Below are 19750 nucleotides of genomic sequence, written 5' to 3' on the forward strand. Positions count from 1 at the left end.
ATTAATTCATTATTATCAATCAATTTTAACTAGTTAAAGGTATTCTGGGAGTTGGAGCAAAAGCAGGTAAATGAAGTTAATCTCGCCATGATCCAGTCAAATGGAGAAACAGTCTTAAAGGACCAAATAATACTCTGTAGTTCCCATGTACAGCATTGGAACATGTACCAGATTTTAAACATAAGTTTGGAGTTAAAAGTTGGAGTTAAAGTTGAAAATTCAGAGATTATGTTTAAATCTTGACCTCAATCCAAAGTAATGTTTATTTCTAAAAGTAGGAATTAAATATATCTTTGATTTGCTTATGCAAGACAAGCTATAGATCATCTGAGATGGTTGAGAAGCACAAGTAAAGACTCAGTCCTACTTACAGAGAGATAAAGAAAAGCTCAAAAAAAGTGTGCATTTCTGTAGTGTCGTTAGTGTACAGTAAAACATCACAAATATGATTTATTGAAGTCTTCTCAAACTGAATTTAACTTAATAATGAGCCACATAACAAAATATTAGGACAGATGGTCCAAAGCTTGGTCAGATTGTTATTTTAAAAAAAAGAACCTTAAAGGAGAAAAGATGCAGAGAAAGAAAGGTTTAGTAAAGGAATTTTAGAGCTTTTGGCCTAGCCAGCAGAAGGCATAACTAACAATGGTGGGGTGCTTAAACTCTAGATTATACAAGAGATCAGAGCTGAAGAAGTACAAAAATCTGAGAACTCTGTAAGAGTGAAGAATTTTGCAGAGCTAGGAAGTGGTGAGGTCATTAAGAAATTAAATAACATGGATGATAGTTTTTAAAACTAAGGCCTTGCTGGAGAGTGACCAAAAGCCAATGCATTGTCAGTGACCATGGGCATAAATTAAGATTTCAACTGCAGATGTTTGCAGTTAATTATATTTACAGAAGGTGCAAGATGGGAAATAAACTAAAGAGAATTGGATTAAAGTGAGCCTGAAGATAGAAAAGGCATGGATGAGTATTTCAGGAATGGATGAGCTGAGGCAGGTATGGAGAAGGGGGAGATATTACAGATGGAAGACTTGGTGATGTAAAGGATAAGGTATTGGAAACTCAGTGCAAGATCAAATAACATGTCAAAGTTGCAACAGTCTGGTTTACAACAATTCCTGAGGCCAGTCTTCTAGGCCCAACCATCATCAGCATTTCATCAATGACCCTCCTCCCAACATAAAGCTGAAAGTAGGGATATTTGCTGATGTTTAATTCACACTATCTTAAATAATGAAGCTGTCTGTTCCTGCACTCAGCGTATACTACATTCAGGTTTGGATGGATATGTGGCAAGCAACATTTGTATCACACAAGTGACAGAAATGACTATCTCCAGACGAGATTCCAAACATCTCTCAATGGAATTTTTATCCTTAAACCCACCACTGTGAAAAACCTAGAGTTGTCATTAAATTGGACTAACTGAACTAACCAAGTAAATACTGGGGCTATGAGGACAGGTCAGAGACTGGGTATTCTGCAGCAAGGGTCACATCATCTGACTCACCAAAGTTAGAAGACACAAGTCTGCAGCGAATGAAATAACCTTCACTTGCTCACCCAGGACGAGGCAGCACAGTTGATTGGTAAATCATCCAACAGTTTAAATATTCACTCCTTCCACTACTGATGCATGTTGGCTGCAGTATGTACTACTGCAAGATGCAGTGCAGCAACTAACATGCTAAAGCTCCTTTGACAACCCTTTCAAACCCATGACCTCTGTCACCTAGAAAGATAAAGGCAGCAGACGCATGGGAATCTCCAAGTTCCCCACCAAGTGGGGACACGAAGTGATTTGGAAATATGTCACTATTTCCTCATCATCAAAGTGGGTCAAAATGCTTTAACTCCCTAACTAATAGCACACAAAGTGTAGTAGCTGAAGAAAATAGTTCATCACCACCTCCTCAATGGCAATCAGGAATGGACAATAAATGGTCAGTGACATCCATCTCCTGCAAATCAATTAAAAAAAGCATCAGACAGTGGTCGTGGAAAAGTAATTATTTAGTTCCTAATAACTAATTCAAAGAATGGTACAATTACAAAACTAAAATACCGTGGATGCTGACAATCTAAAATAAAAACAGAAAGCCTTCATTCCAATGAAAGGTCTAACTGAAATGTTAACTGTGTTTCCCTCTTTTCTTCCAGACCCATGAATATTTTCAGCATTTTCTGTTTCTATTTCAAGAATATCACTCGCCTAGAATCAGGCTGTATTTCTACTGTCACATTTAGTGGATAAATAATTAAAAGAAGAGCATTTTCAAGAGGAGATTAATTGAAATGTAAATGAAAGTTCTAATTTTCAATGATAGAAGGCTTACATATCTTGCATTTTCACTTTCAGAAATGGATGAAATTTCAGCGTGATTTTGAGAATTTCAAAACTGCTTGTATTCCATGGGAAATGAAAATAAAAGAGATTGAAAGTAGGTGGAACAAACTGTCTTATAAAGTCTATTACAAAATGAATTTATTTGATTGTCAGGGAATAAAGCTGATGTGGCATGGCAACTGGTTTTTCTAAAATTGCTGAACATCCTTACAATAAATATTTCCTTTCCTGGTCAGCCATGAGATGGAAAGAAAATTTTATCCTCTATCATCACTATTCATATTTCCAAATTACAACATGCATTTAAAAATGCACATTGACACAGTAATTTGGACTTCTTGGGGTGCCAGAAGTCTCAGTTGGCTGGATGGTCGATGTGGATCATGCTAACAGCATGATATTCAATTCCTCTTCTCGTGCAGTTGGATCTGATAACATCAGAATGGACACTGGTTGAGTTTTTGTGGTGGGAGAATTAATGTTGAATGATGAAGGCATTGCCTCAGCAATCTCAGTGATCTGCTGGAGGACAGATTGCTGAATTTATGTAGCATTCCTTTGTTACACACTCCAATAATTTATTGTTCAATGTTTGTCTAATGGTACAACAACTAGTAGTTGACTTAAACTGCTCCCATCATTTTCTGACTTTTGTTATTACCAATCTCGATCATACTGAATCTACTTCACAGTCCTTTTGCCCAAGATCATTCCACACTAATGTCCTTACATTATCCCTTATGCTCAGAGCTACCCTCTTCTCTTGCCATCCTGTTTCTCTTTCCATTATATTGTGTATCCTGGAATACTTAATCCTCAACATTGGACACCATGAAACCATGCCTCTGTAATGGTGATTAGCCATTTATTTTTAACTGTGCGATTAGTTCAACTATCATTATTGCAGATGCTTTGTACATTTAGATAAAGTGCATTTAATTTGATTATCTTGTTACATATTTAGGACTCGTGTATCTCTAAGGCAACAGCACTCAAATAATCCTTCATTTATAACAACAAAACACAAATTGTCAGTTGAAATTCTGACAATGCGGTGGATGGTTCACACAACCTGTTTCGTGTGAATGGAGAAGAGGACCTTTGCAATTGAGCATTAGGCCCAAGCACTTTTACCCTTTTGTTTCCCCATTTCAATAATTTCTTTAACTCTTGGAATAATTAACTACTTGCAATGTGCAATAACATTTTTTGTTTGTTTTTACCAGGTCACTTTGGTTCATCAGTTGCTTCATATTTCATCTTCTTGAGATGGATGTATGGAATCAATATGGTTCTGTTTGGCTTAACCTTTGGTTTGGTCATGATCCCTGAGGTAAACTTTAACAAAAAACACAGTTGCTAGTTTCATCATTAAAATACCTTGAATTTAAACTGTGTTTTATGAAGTAAAACAATAAGTTTTCAAAAGATAATTAATTTTTGTTTTCTAAGCTAGCTTTTCAACTTCTTCATGATTTAAAAATTTCTGTGGAATCAAAGTTGTTTTTATCATGTGTTTCCAAAATTAGGATTACCTTGGCAAGGTCATACTCATTGCCTATTCCTAATCGTGTTGAAAAGATGGTGATCCTTTTTTTATGTTGCAGTCTTTATGAAGCTCCAACTACAATATTAATGACAATATACTGTTACAGTATGCTAAAACTTTGTCAGGATCCACTTACCTGACAATCAAGGACCATTTCAGTCAACCCCTGGTGGCAGTTTGTGCCCTGCTCATCCCATTGACTCTTGCCAAAATCCTCACGCTTCACCTCACTGAACTCCTGCTTGTCTTTGCACTCAGGTTAAAATCAGAGCCATCAATCTATGTGTACACTACTGCAACTTTTACATTCAGGGTTGTGGCAACATTGTGACTATATAGCTGAGCTGGCATTCTAGACTAGTAATCCAAAGACTGAGTTGAAATGCCAGATCAGAAATCTGAATTCAAGTATTTAAATGAACTGTGGAATTTAAATGAATTCAATGATGCTAAGCATAAAGCTTGTCATGTAAAAACCTACTCCGTTCTCTCACATCCTTTTGGAAAGAAAGACAGTTATCCTTACCTGGTCTGACTAAATACGAATTCAGACCAGTGTATAATGACTGTTAACTGCTCCCTGAATGTCTGAGCAAGCTACTCAGTTGTATGCAAAATGTAGCTCATCGCTACCTTCACAGCAACAATTAGGTAGGGACAGCAAGTTCTGGTCTTACCAGGGATCCATGTTGCATGTTTGAGAAAACCCTTAGAGGTGTTACTAGATGTTGCTACTTTTGATGAATTATTTTGAGTCTTTTCCCTATTGGGCATCTTCTGAGGTCACCTTCAACCTTCTTCCTTGTTCCGGTTGTCTAGAGTGGATCATGGCTGGATATGGGTTGTCTAGACACTGGAGTCTCACAGAGGTGACAGTGAGCTCAGAGTTTTTGTTTACTTCACTTGCTTTGTAAGCAAAGGTGAACTAGATTACCTGTGGAAACTGTTGATGTAAGTGCCAAACCTCTTGCCCTCTTAACTCATCTGTGTTTCTGCCTTGATTAAGTGTCACTGTATTCCAAAGAAGTTTTAATATTTATCCTTAAAAACAGGCCTTTCCACGATAATTAATTATCAGTTTTTAAGGTAGGTAAATAACTGAGTAATTGAATGCAATTGACATCTTTGTAAAGTATACTTTAATCTGTTGACTTTAGGCTCTGATGGGAAAGCCATATGGCAGCATGCCAAGAAAAACTGTTCCAATCAGTGAGCAAGACTCAGCCATGAATTTTGCTACATTGTGGGATTTTGGGGTAAGTTTGAATTTTGTTAGAAAAATGTCCATGAAGAAAACATTTATTCCAGAAACGAAGATCACTACTTTTGTAAATTCTAGCTTATTTGCTGACGTAGTTTTTGTGAAAGCTAACTCTTAAAGAAACCTCTATACTTTTTCCAGGGCTATGCGCAATATTCTGTCCTTTTCTATGGTTACTATAATAATCAGCGTACAATTGGGTGGCTGAAATTCAGGTTACCTTTGGGCTACTTCCTGGTGGGAGTCGGTACAATCGGATACAGCTTCACGGTGGTGATTAGAACGTAAGTTTAACCTTCCAAGTCAGACTTTTATCAACTGTTTCTTGTTGAAAGTATCCAAACCAATTAATTTGCACAGAAAGGTGGACCCTTTCAGTCCTCACTTTTTTGAAATTTTATTGTTTATCATAAAAGGCCCAATTATTTACCTGAAATAATACAGTACCTTAATAAATCATTGACACTATGGAAGATTTTATTGATGAATGATGTGAATGCAGTTGACATTAAGGGTGAAATTTATTTGTCCTGATCCAGGTGCTGGCAGCAGACTTGGAAGTGAGTGCATTACTGCCAGCAGCCAGAATAGCCAACCGATAAACTTGATGCAGGCATGGGTTTTTGGCAAATAATGCAGAGGGGATGGGAAGGATGTTTTTGAACTCACTGTCAGCTGATGAGGTTAGAGGCCTGGATGCCAATTGCATGCAGCTCTTCACATTCCAGCAGTGACTATAAGGCAGCAGCTTTGATGTTGCAGAATTAAAGAACAATCCTCAACCACGTGTCCAGAATCCATCTTATTTTCTTCAATTGAACTCCAAGCACATTGTGCCGACCTCCAGCTCTATGCTTCCACTCCTTCTGCATGGACCTTCGAGCAGCAATATGGCCACGCAACGTTGAGCGATCATTGTATCAGCTGCTTCAATATTTAGCCTGTTATGTGACTTCCATTGAAAAGATACTGTCCAATTGGCCCATCGCTCAGAGCAGACAAAGATCAGCCCACAGTTTAGCGATGCCTCACTGTGGATTCTCCTTCAGGCTGTCTGGGAACAGCAGGAGGTGATCTTCCTCACCAAACAGCATCAGGAGGCATTCCCACCTGGGAGTTTGAACATAGATCATAACAAAGCTTAACAGCCATTGGGCCCCTAGGCACAATTTGGTGGCATATTAAAAGAAAGAACAGAATATATACAAAGCAAAGATTGGCTAAAAGATAAATAAAGGAGGAAAAATTTATGTACAAGAGAAAGATGGCTAAGAATATAAAACTTGATAGTAAGATTTTTTTAAAAAAAGGATTAATAATGTGAACTTTGTTTTGAAAGAGAATGAGTTTGGAGAATCAATAATGGAAAATAAAGAGATAGCAGATAAGCAAAACAGGTATTTTTCATTGGTTTTCACTGTAGAGAATATAAGGAACAACTTTGAAATTGCTCTAAATCAGGAGATGGAAGGGAGGGAGGAATGCAATAAAATTACAATTACCAGGGAAGGCGTAATGAGCAAATTGTTGGAACTGTGGGCTCACAAATCTCCAGGTCCTGATTGTCTTCATATGAGGATCTTAAAAGAAGTGGCTATTGAGACAGTTGATGCATTGGTTTTAATTTTCAAAAACTCCCTAGATTTGGGGAAGGTTCCATTGGAATAGAATATTGCAGTGACCTTTTTCCTGTCTACAGTGACCTAAGGTCTCCCATTAACCTCGTCCTCTTCCATGATGATTCACAACTCCTTACTTTTCTTCAAAGAAAACTGCTGAATTGTGACTGGCAACTCCAGATAGCTTCTCCTCCCCTCATGAACGAACTCACCTCCCTTCTGCAGTCCATGATCCTCATATTTAAATCCAAAAATATCATTTAATTGTGAAATGTTCAATATTACTGAGGGTTAGTGACATGCTAATCCATTAAAATTGCCTTCCAGCTGTCAATAGTGCGTTACAAGTTCCTATCCACCTCCCGGTCAGAAGCATAGAGTCATACAGCACAGAGACATCCTTTGGTCCATCGAAGATAGTTTGAGGCTTTTATCCTGATGTCAGAAATTTGATGTGGCATCTCCCATATAATTCAACACATCACCCCAAATTGTTCCCACCTCCCCAGACAGCATTAAATCTTACCTCAAATGAATTGTATAATCAGTACATTAGAACAACTGTAATATAATCTGTGTGTCAGGAATAAGCAGTGCAGTATTCAAGTATTTTAGATTTGTGTTGGACATCAATTGGACCAAAAACACACATCAACCCAAGCCTTATGAGTTTGAAGATGAAACACTTCATGAAAAACAATGCAATTCTATGTTTTATATTTCATTGTAAAAAAATGAAGCAACAAGCTGACAAAAAAGAATGAGCTGAGCTTTATCTTTTTATTACCAGCTCCAGCTGTGATGATAATGGTGGGATTGATATTAAATCAATGTGGGTCAGATTAGGTCAGTTCAAGCTGACAGTTGAAACTGAGGCTGATTCCATCTTACCCATCATTTTCTGAGAACTGAGTAAATTTATTCTGAGTGAATCAGCAGCAGGTGTAGAGCTGACTATGAAAGCAACAAATCTTGTCCTGATTGTAGTGACACAAAAGGATCAGATTGACTGAAACCTTTGCCATAATCCAATGTGTATTCAATGCAATCAATTCATCAGTGCCAAATTAGTCACTTTACATGGTATAAATGATGTCCCCTTAGCAGTTAGCAGCATATTGGCGTAATTCAGAAACACCTTGGCAGAATTTGTTACCAGGAGTTTCCAACCGCCACATTAATGCTGATTGCATATATTGTAGATACATCATTCCACTACATTTCTGGAAGCAACTTCTCTTTTCTTTAATTCTGCAGTGAAAAATACATTCATTGAAAGATTGGCAAGGACCTGTACTGGTGAGAGTCTGATGAACACGACTCACCTTTGAGCCTTTTACTGGTCAATTTCAAAGAAGCTTTTTTGTGGGAATGATTTTGATGTTGATTTTGATTTCATTGTCGTGTGTACCAAAATACAGTGAAAAGCTTTGTTTACGAGCGATACAGCAGATTACAGCAAGCAAAGGATGTACAGATCAAAAAAACTTCGAGGCATACAGGTTACATTATTTGAGGCTAGAGTCCATTCAACACTCTGATGACGGTCGGAAAGAAGCTGCTTCTGAACCTGCTTGTCTGTGTGTTCAGGCTTCTGTATCTACTGCCTGATGGAAGAGGTTGTAGGCGATCATTACTGGGGTGCGATGGGTCTTTGATGAAGTTAGCCGCCTTGCCGCAGCAGCGAGCCATGTAACTAGAGTCCATGGATGGAAGGTTGGCTTCCGTGATGGTCTGGGCTGTGCACACTGCCTTCTGTAGTTTCTTACGGTCCTGGGCAGAGCAGTTGCCATACCAGGCCATTATGCACCCAAACAGTATGCTTTCAACGGTGCAGCTGTAGAAGTTGCTGAGGGACGTTATGGACATGCCAAATTTCCTGAGCTGCCTGAGGAAGATGTGTTGTTGTGCCTTCTTGACTGTCGCATTTATGTGGGAAGTCCAAGTCAGGTCATCGATTATCGTCACTCCGAGGAACTTGCTGTTCTTCACTCTCTCAACCTCAGTTCCGTTGATGTAGGTGGGGGCGTGTTCTCCTTTCTTTCTGAAGTCGATGAACAGTTCGTTAGTTTTGCTGACATTGAGAGACAGATTGTTTTCATTATACCACATCACCAAGCCTGCTATCTCCCTTCTGTATTTTGACTCGTTGTTAGATATCCGTCCCACTAAGGTAGTGTTGTCAGCGAACTTGTAGATGGTGTTTGTTCGAAATTTGGCAACACAGTCGTTGGTATACAGGGAGTACAGTAGGGGGCTGGGAGGCTCCAGTGTTGAGTGTTATTTGTGGAGGAGTTGCAGTTACCTATCCTTATTGATTGTGGCCTATGGGTCAGAAAGCTGAGGATCCCAGTTGCAGAGGTCGGAGCCAAGACTAAGGGGGTTGACTGACTTACCTTATTGATTTTGGATGTATGGCATATGGAAACATAACTCCAAAAAAAAACTGAACAGAAAGTCACTAGTTTTTCAAGAAAAGGGAAGACTAGAGGTCTTTCAAATTATGAGGGAATTTGATAGGATCGATGTAGAGCAGTTGTGAATAAGGGACAGTATTATTGGGCATCTAGACGGAGGCTTGGAGGTTGTGGAGTGAGAAAAATTAGAAAAGTTGTGTTGTTTCTCCAGTTTTTTCTGGAGGCAATTTCTATGTAATGATGGCTAACTGTCTAGCAGTGGTATGGAGTCAATTGCACTTCTTAAATGAGCAATTGGCAGCAAGTTTCCTAGGGTGATACAACTTTTATTGTGTCAGAGCTTTATCTACTCAGAGGAGGTGGCTAGACAGTGGGAAGCCAGAGTGGCATAGAAACAAAATATGCTGTGACTGTTTGGTACAGATGGTGAGTCTAAGGGCATACACAGCAGAAACCTGCCTTTGCAACAGCAACTCCGGGGGATTACCCTTAGAGACACTGCTTGGGATATAGAGGTGACTGTCAGTTTGCTCAGCTTTTCCTCACAGACATTGCGTTCCACCATCCTTTGAGGCGTTCACTTGAGTAGCACACTGACTTTGAAGCCATTGAGAGGGTATAAGATCTCCTGCACCTCAACCCTCCTGTTAGTGTTAATTGGATGACAAAATGGGAGTTGGTATGCTAATTATTCCAGAAAATTGATCTAGAAGCCATCTTGTGCTGGCAGCCTGATTACTAATGTGTAAAATAACAGAATAAAGAAATGTTACAGTGCAGGAAAGATCTATTAGGCCCATTGTGTCAGAACCAGCTCCCTGAATGAGCAACTCACTGAATGCCCTTCTCACACCTTCTCCATTGACCCCATAAATTATTCCTTTTCATGAAACAGTCTAGTTCCCTTTTGAGTGTTTCTATTGAATCTCACAACGCTTTTGCTTCATACAGAATTGAAAATAGTTCTGGCTGCTGAGACTATTCTAAATATGGCGAACTCAGCTTGACATTTCCACTTGTGAATCAGTTCAGAACTAGGGCAATCGATAGTTATTAATAAATCAAATAAAGAATTCAGAAGAAATTTCCTTCCTCACGAGACAGGAGTAAATGACAACAACATTGCAAATCCATCTAAAACTTTTCCTGCAACATAGAGAAATATTCAGAGTAATAGAAAGTGTTTAAGCAGTACCCAGAAAAAAAGGCTCAGGAGCCTTAAAATCACAAAGTACTGCATGATCCTTTCAATAACTCCAGGGAAACAGGCTTCCTGCTGTTCAGTTCCAAGCTGTGCTGTACGAATGAAGTAGTGGGACATTCAAAAATCCAGAACTGGCCTCGCAAAAGTGCAGGACCATAATTCAAATAACGTGTTCTTGACATTTGGTGTTGCCTGTGTGGGATCCACCAATATAACCTGCATTCTCAATATAACGGTGCAAACTTCAGCTGGAAACTTCTCCTACCCCTCGCACCGGGGGCTTAGTGAGACTGCTAGTGTCCAAAACGTGGGTGCTGCATCTCTAAATTTCTAGATCATTGCCTTATGGGCGTATAGTAAAATTTGAGGTGACCTTTGTCACTAGCAGCATTGTCCATATTCAGCAAAATGCTCAAGTTATTGCTGCAGCAGATCGCATTCCTTGGTTACAATTTAGAGTCATAGAGCTGTATAGCACGAAAACAGACCCTTCAGTCCAACTCGTCCATGCCGACTAGATATCCTAAATTAATCTAGTCCCATTTGCCAACATTTGGCCCATAACCCTCTAAACCTTTCCTTTTCATGTACCCATCCAGATGCCTTTTAAATGCTGTAATTGTACCAGCACTTCTTCTGGCAGCTCATTCCATACACGCACCACCCTCTGCATGGAAAAGTTTCCACTTAGATCCCTTTTAAATCTTTCCCCTCTCACCGTAAACCCATGCCCCCTAGTTTTGAACTCCCCTATCCTGGGGAAAAACCTTGGCTACTCACCCTATCCATACCCCTCATGATTTAAAAAAATCTCCATAAGGCCATCTCTCAGCCTCTGATGCCCCGGGAAAACAGTCCCAGCCTAGTCAGCCTCTCCTTTAGCTCAAACCCTACAAGCCTGGCAACATCATTGTAAATCTTTTCTGGACCCTTTCAAGTTTCACAACATTTTTCCTATAGCAAGGAGACTGGAATTGAATACAGTATTCCAAAAGTGGCCTTAGCAATGACTTGTACTGCTGCAACGTGACCTCCCAACTCCAAAAATCAATGCACTGACCAATAAAGGAAGTGATTCTTTTGTGAGATATTTGATATTTCATAAATCATTGCACGTCTATGTGCAGGAGGGTCCCTTTGCTTCTGTGTGTTTGCTAATGTCTCTTTGCAAAACGTATCCAATGAACTAATGTTAATGGAGGCAGGGTGGCTTTCTTACTTTCATCCTGTGGTTCAAATATGCCCTAAATATGTAGCAGTTCATTGTGGCTTAACAGTGTCACATCACCGAGTGCATATTTCTTTGTTTCCTTGAACATGATAACAACAACAATACCCTCATAAGATAATGATGTAACACTTCCATGTGTCCTCAGAATGGCAAGCAATGCGAATGAGGAAGGTGGTGGAGATGACACAAGTTTTAATTTCAGTTGGAAGATGTTCACAAGCTGGGACTATTTGATTGGCAATGCAGAAACTGCAGACAATAAGTTTGCTTCCATCACTACCAGTTTTAAGGTACAGAATTCTTTTGCCATTTGTCACTTGTAGTTTTATTAAAAAATCGATTGATGCATTTCAGTGCTTAGCATATTACATCAAATTTCAAATTATTCTATTTGAATAGATATTTGAAATGATTCATCTCAATTATTAAAGTATGTTTATGGTTTTGTGCGTTCAAATAAATGTCATGTCGCCTATGAGTCGGTTAATATGACAACATAAGTGTGGCAGAAAAAAAGCTCTTTGGAATATTAAGTCCAAGACCTTATCTTATATTTGTGGTCATAGATTCTGCCCATTCTACTCCATTGTCTGCATGAAGAAAGCAACTGTCCATGGGTAAAATTTCCAGAAGGGCACTGCGTGAAATGGCCTCCCATGATTGAAGTAACGGGCAAAACTTCAAACTTAACTCAACCCTGTATTATTTAACTCTATCAAAGTCCATTCTACTTGTAAGTCCTTCATAATCCCAAAAGCATCAATATATCCAAACCTCAAAATTATTTTGAAGACTATGGCCTAAATCTTCTAGTTAGCATCAGCATTGCAGCATCTGAAGCTGACAGGTAGAAAATGGTGCACTTTTCTGGATACGTTTAAAAAGGCCAGACGTCTGATACAGATTCCGGAAGAACTCCCCCAGTACGGCTACCCTTTCAGAAACTTGTGAAGAGGATCAATGCAGAAAATACATTACCATTTTACAGCACTAGCTGCCAGTTTCTGATAAGCATTTAAGAGTGCAGTCTTTTAATGGATGATTGTGGATTGGTGAATTGATGGGTGAATGGATAAGCAGATGAATGAGTGAATAGATGAGTGAGAGACTGGTGAGAGCAGTGAGTGGGAAGGTGAGTAAGTGAGTAGCCAGTTGGGTAGGTGAGTGGTACGGTGAAATGGTAGGTGATGTGGTTATAGGGACAAGTGTATTCAGATTGTTGGATGGTCGGATAGCCAGCGGTGTTGTAGTTGGGGGATGGTGGGGTAGTTGTAAGATCAGGCAGTAATCAGTGATCCAGGGTTGGAGTGGGATAGTCAAATCTGGTTTGTGGCAGTCGACTCTGATTGTCATGGTTGTCAGGTTCAGTCAGAGGGTGATTGGAGCTCATTGGGTAGTAGGTGGGATAGATTGGGGAAGGTAGTTGGGTCGTGTGAGGTTGTCAGATTCAGTTAGAGTATTATTTGGGTTCAGGAGAAAGTCTGGTTGCCAGGGCTGTATTGGGGTTATTGGGGTGGGGGGGAGGTGACAGTTTCCTGGTTGAGAGGAATTAGTTGGGTAATCAGTGGGGGCACATGGTTGGTGGGGGAGATGGGGGTCAGTTGTGCAGTTACCCAAATGTTAAAGTAAGTCTTATATTTCCTGGGCAATTGCCAGGTAAATGCTGTGGATCAGTTCAAAGTTTGCAATTCTGCACTAGAGTTGGAGATATTCATGGAGGGTCCCAGGGAGCAGAGAAATTTTCCATCAGAATTTTAAGTTTAATGGGCAATTTGCACAATCGTGAGGACTTCTGTATGATCCTCACACACTTTATCAATCGTATGTCTATCTCTGATTATGCAGAATTCAGGAGGTTTGGACCAAATCATGTTCTCTTTCATTTTACTTCCCTTTAGCTACAGAAAGGTCTGCATAACTTAACCATTTGAATATTTGAGATAAGTTCCCAGGTCCTTGATGGGATCTATCCCAGAATTTTGAGGGAGGCAAGATAACAAATTGTTGGAGCATTGACAGGCATCTTTGTATCCTGTTTGGCTACAAATGAGATCCCAGAGGACTGGAGAATAGCTAATGTTTGTCCCATTGTTTAAAAAGGGTAACAGGAATAATCCAGGAAATTACAGGCCTGTGAGCTTCACAGCAGTGGTAGGGAAATTATTGGAAAAGGTTCTCCGTGACAAGATTTATAAGCATTTAGAAGGAAATGGATTTATCAGCAATAAATAGCATGGTTTTGTGCAGGAGAGGTCGTACCTCACTAACTTGATTGAGATTTTTGAAGAAGTGGCAAAGATGATTGCTGATGGAAAAGCAGTTAATGTTGTCTATATGGATTTCAGTAAATTCTTTGACAGGGTCCTTCATGGCAGAATGGTACAAAAGGTGAAGTCACATGGTATTGGGGTGAGCTGGCAAGATGGATACAGAACTGGATTAGTCATAGGAGACAGAGGGTGGCGATAGAAGCCTGCCTATCAGAATGGAGGGCTGCAACTAGTGATATTCCACAGGGATCAATGCTGGGACCTCTGTTGTTTGTGATCTACATAAATGATTTGGAGGAAAACATAGCTGGTCTAATTAGTAAGTTTACAGATGATACAAAGATTTGTGGGGTTGTGGATAGTGAGGAAGATTGTCAGAGGATACAGAAGGATATAGATCAGCTGGAGGCATGGGCAGAAAAATGGCAGATGGAGTTTAATCCGGACAGATGTGAGGTGATGCATTTTTCTAGGCACGCATGCATGTGCGCCAGTATAGTTTGAGATCAATGTAGATTTCAGCATTATGCCTCTTTTCAATAGATTTCAGGCTGCTTCATGGGCAGTGGACTTTAGGTAAGTTAGACAGGCAGGGATAACAGGAGTCGGGGGCAGTTGCAGATATCAATGGTCATTAGAAGTGCTTCTGAACTCAGAAGAACTCTTGCTCCTCAGTGTTCAAATGAATAATCCTGTGTACACCAGATCGAATGCCTGCCCCATTCAGGGCAGACTCATTTTGCTGCGAGGTTTGAAGAAAGGTATTGGACTCCCCATTACCACGTGCAAGGGGCCAAACACTATTTTAAATGGCCGAGGTCAGCCTGCTGGCCAAGGTCATCATGGCAGTGGATGTTTCTAAAAGATCATTGGATAATAGGAAATTGTTACAATGATGACCTGTTTATCTCCCAATATTTCTAAGTGTCCCCTCCCATCACTTCTAGATGGTAGAGACAAAAAGAAATCTGGAGTAGATCCTGTGGAACTTCTATTTGTAGCTGACTCCACTTAGTCTTTCTATTGACCAACCTTTTTCTTATATTTAAATACCATAGAATACAGTTAGAATATATAAGTAAATGTTTTATTGTATATTATCCAACACTATTACATTTCAACTTTGTGAATGAGTGACTATACAACATTTTTCACGTGTTTTTCAATTCTTGTTTGATACTGGGGCTAATTATGAAGATAGATTACACAGGCTGGGCTTGTTTTCCCATTAGTACAGAAGATTAAGAGGGTGATTAAAAGATTTGAGAGGGCAGTTTAAATTATTTCGTCTGATGAAAAGTCCAGAATCAACTTAGATTGCCATAAAATTAGAAATAGGCAGTTCGAGGATGATCGAGAAGCAATTAATCATTAAGATGGCAGTGGAAATCTGGAACTCTCTGCCACTGAAAGCTATTGAAGCTAAAGTAATTGAAAATATCAAAACCTGGAATTTTGTTACACGTGGGAATTAAGGGCCAGGGAACCAAGGTGATTAGGGAGACTTTAGATACATAACAGCTATAATGTAAGTGATAAGTGGATATGATCAAGGAGCAGAATTGCCTGTTTCTGTTTTCAGGTTTCTGTTACAATATATGTTTAAGATCAGTATCTTTTGCTAGTAGCATTTGGTATAAAGGCCCGAGTTTAACTAAGAGCAACAGTTACATGATGCTTTGTCTATTTGGGAGAGATTAGCTTGGTTGTCTAAACACCCTAGTTTGCAATGCAGAGGGATGCCAACAGCGTGAGTTCCGTTCCTGCACTGGCTGAGATTACCATGAAGTATTCTCCTTCTCAACCTTTTCCTTCACCTGAGGCATGGTATCCCTCATGTTAAACCAGCTCCAGTCATCTCTCTCTCATGAGAGAGCTGCCCTAAAGTCTGGTAAGACCATGGTGATTTTACCTTCTCTATTTCTATGTCCTTCTAAATTAAGTTATTTCTTAAATGTTTTATCCACTGTTATTGCTAATACAAAATAGTAAAAAAATGAAAAATCCACCAGATAACCATGATCTAACTGCTGCTAAGTAATTTGTTGTGTTATATGTGATGTTTGGGGACACCAGGCTGATCCATGTACTGAGTCATATTTTGATACAACACAGACCTTTATGGTAGCATGCCTAGATTATTAACATTGTATCACTCTGATGGATCATCGAGCTTGTATGTAACTATAAAGTATTATATTGATTAAAGGTTCACGTGTTAGAAATTATTTGCTCTGCTTAATTTGCGTACAGGAATCTATACTTGAAGAACAGGAGAATCGGAAGGAAGGAAATATCCATTTAACCCGATTTTTACGTGTTCTCGCCAACTTCTTGGTACTCCTCACTCTTGCTGGAAGTGGCTATCTTATTTTCTTCGTTGTCAGAAGATCTCAGAAATTTGCACAGGAGGGACTGGATGACTATGGATGGTGGGAAAGAAATGAAGTTAGTGCACAGAGTATTTTTTCACAACTCTGGGAGCAGGTTGACACGTGGAACAGTTACATAACTCCACCGTACTTTGAAACATGGATTTTAATTATTTTAAGTAGACTATTTGTCAATCTGATCTAAATTGAGCCTTATGATTTTGTAAATACCTAAATCTGCCCAATTCTCTTTTAATGCCTCTTTCTGCATTGCAAGTCAGCAGTCCAGTGAGGGTTCAATTTCCATACTGGCTCAGGTCACTCTTAATCTTGCCTGAAGTGTATTAATTGTGTTAATCTTACCCTCAGTTTAAACTCACCATCAGTTGTCTCTCTGTAATGAGAGAGCAGCCTATTGTCTCCTAGGACTATGGAGACTTTAATTTCACTTTAGATGCATTACTCCCATTTTTCGGTTGCCTGTCGCCAGCTTAAATTCATAAATAAATAAAACAATAAATACTATCCTGATAAACAACCTAAAGCAAAATCAGAGGATTTCCCTCTTATTTAGATGACAAATTCAAATGTTAGCATTTATTAGCACATTTTCTGAAATACTTGATCAAACGATCATCAAATAAAGAAAACATGGAATGAGTAATAACCTTGAGACATGGCTAATAACTTATTTGGAGGCAGGATACAGAGAAAAAAAACATTCAGTCATCTATGTGATGAAAAGAAATTTGGAGCTGCTACCATAACTACTCACAGCCACAGACTACAAAATGCATGTAAAAGTGTGTGTTGCCACAGCAACTTACACTCCCTGAGTGGTCTGTAATGCAGCACCACCAGGTGACCTAGAATAGGGATGAAATCTTTCTACTCTGTGGGACGTGATAAGTAATGTATCACGTGGATCTGTACAGAGTCTGAGCTTTTACCATAAATAATGAATACATGGATAAAGATGTAACTACAAACAGATATTAAATTAAATTGAAAGTGTAATAAATTGTTAGATTTGAACAAGAAATTAGAAAAGAACATATACTAAATGAGTGTTGAAAATATTGTAATGAGAAATATAACACTCTTCACTTTCAATCCAAGATCCAAACAATTTTGCAATGGTGAAATTCTAAGAACTGTGATGGAGAACGGGATTTGGAGTTCATGTAAATAAATTGCTAAAACCTAGTGCACAGCTGCAAAATGTAATGAGAAGTATCATGAAAAGACAAATAAATGCAGATCATCCAGACCATAATTCTCTGTAAAATCTTTCTGATGGCATTTATGTCCAAGAGGACTTCTAGAACAAGTGACTGCTCTAAAAACTTCTGTTCATATCACATTATATATAGAAACCTCCTGAAATGCAACTGCATGGATCTATGAATCAATAATCTCCTAGAATGATACACTCCGCTGATTGCGTTCTCTTGCAATGGGGATCTCTCACAATGTTATTCTGTTAATTCTTTGCTAGGAGAGAACACACCAGTATAAAGAGTGGAAAAATTAATAGTGTTGAAACAACATTAGAAGAGCTGTCAACAGACATCGAAAGGTCAGAAGGAAATTGAAGATCAGTGCAGCTTAACCTTTGAAGGCCTAGGCCAAGATACGTATTGGAGGTCAGATTAATGGGCAGAACACAACTACAAAACCCTGTATGAAGGAATTTTAGTACCATTACTGATGCTTCCTTAGGCCAATAGTCATATTTTTCATGATGGTCCTGGGAAGCAATAGTAAATGGGTCAACAGAACTGAAATTTTGTGGGTCTAGGACAACACTCTTTAAACTCTCACCCACATCTTAAAGAACAGAGTATCTACCACAGTTCCCAGAAGAGGCATTGCGTAAGAAATATAAGTTGAATTATGGTTAGCAGTATTCTGCATTTCAGCATTTGCATTCTATTTTCTGCCTAAATCCTATTGTCTTCACACAGGATTACTTGGGGGAATCACACCCATGTTATTAGCTAACATAAACATATTATTTACATATCTGCACCTTAACCGGAGTAGAAGCATTATAATACCTTCCATCACTTCTCATGGAATATAAGGTAAAGCCATGTGTTGGTTAGCTTGGATGGCTGGTTTGCAATGCAGAGTGATGCCAATAGCATTAGTTCAATTCCTGTGCTGGCTCAGCTTAACATGAAAGATTCTCCTTCTCAACATCTCCGCATGCCCAAGGCTTGGTGACCCTCAGGTTAAACCACCATTGGCTCTCTGTCTTTAATAAGAGGACTATGGTGACTTTACCTGTACTATGGTAAAACTGATAGTTGCAAACTAAGTCCAAAATTCCAATTAAATTTATAAGTTCATAATATTTAGGGGCAGAATTAGGCCATTCAGCCCATCGAAGTCTGCGCCGCCATTCGAACATGGCGGATGTGCTCCTCACCCCCATTTTCCTGCCTTCTCCCGATAACCCTTCAAACCATTACCAATTAAAAATCTGTCTAACTCCTCATTAAATTTACTCACTGTCCCAGCATTCACCGCAGTTTGGGGTGACATATATGTGTCATTTTTTTGACCAAAGCTATGAACTTTCACCTAGGTCTTTTATGAGGTGGAAAGATAATACAGACATGTAATAGATGGAGAAATTTAAAACGGAAATAATGGGTCAGAGTTTGGAAAGATACCTGCAAAAGGAAATGAATAAAATGGACAGTTATAAGTTAGGACATTGATTGAACAGGGAGCTGCTGGTTTGCTGCACATGTTACATATATACATAAGTAACAGTGGGGAACCTGTAACAAGTTGTGGAGACACATTGCTACGCCAATTGCTGATCTAATGCTGTAGGTATACAGAGAAATGACAATCTAGTACAAGAACAGATCAGATAATTATCAGTAAAGCCATATTCAACAGCATATTTTTCTTAAAAAATGCAGGTTATTTGAACCTGAATAATCTGAACCAGGTAAAATCTTAAATTTTCTTTCTTTAAATATGTTTGAGTTAACCAGTTTCAGATTGATACCTTTCATTTTAGTTGGTGAGGAGCTCACTAATCAACAGGCACATGGAATAGTTGCTGGAATTGTTTGGCATTGGAGTTTGGAATCTCTAGTTGCGCATGGTTGAAGTTTGAATTTTGATGTATACTAGTCAAACTGTCTTAATACAAGTGAAAATTAGAACAGTATTGACATCATGTAGGCTCAATTAAACACACACATATTTTTCATATATATATATATGTGTATGTGTGTGTATATATACACACACACATACAGACACACATATATACACACACATATATATAAAATCTACAGAATTGATAATGTGCATCATTCTGCCAGGCTAAGAGTGAATGATTTCAACAAGATAATTGCCTTTTATTTTTACTACATTTTTATTGCATTTATTTTTGATTGCATATTACAAAACCAAGCTGATGTTTATTCTTTAAATCTGTTGTTACTG

The 19750-nt window shown here is 38.8% G+C and overlaps 1 protein-coding gene across 1 annotated transcript in view; it reads left to right on the top strand.

Moving 5' to 3' along the window:
• Nucleotides 1-19750, top strand: part of LOC109927356 (transmembrane channel-like protein 1) — a 53984-nt gene that overhangs the window by 17621 nt on the left and 16613 nt on the right. The window contains exons 6-11 of the mRNA XM_020527354.2: nucleotides 2366-2447; nucleotides 3580-3686; nucleotides 5060-5158; nucleotides 5305-5447; nucleotides 11780-11924; nucleotides 16158-16352. Of these exons, the coding sequence (XP_020382943.2) occupies nucleotides 2366-2447; nucleotides 3580-3686; nucleotides 5060-5158; nucleotides 5305-5447; nucleotides 11780-11924; nucleotides 16158-16352 (771 nt within the window). The remainder of the gene's footprint in view (nucleotides 1-2365; nucleotides 2448-3579; nucleotides 3687-5059; nucleotides 5159-5304; nucleotides 5448-11779; nucleotides 11925-16157; nucleotides 16353-19750) is intronic.

This window comes from Rhincodon typus, chromosome 3 (genome assembly GCF_021869965.1).
Source record: "Rhincodon typus isolate 14 chromosome 3, sRhiTyp1.1, whole genome shotgun sequence".
NCBI classification, from domain to species: domain Eukaryota; kingdom Metazoa; phylum Chordata; class Chondrichthyes; order Orectolobiformes; family Rhincodontidae; genus Rhincodon; species Rhincodon typus.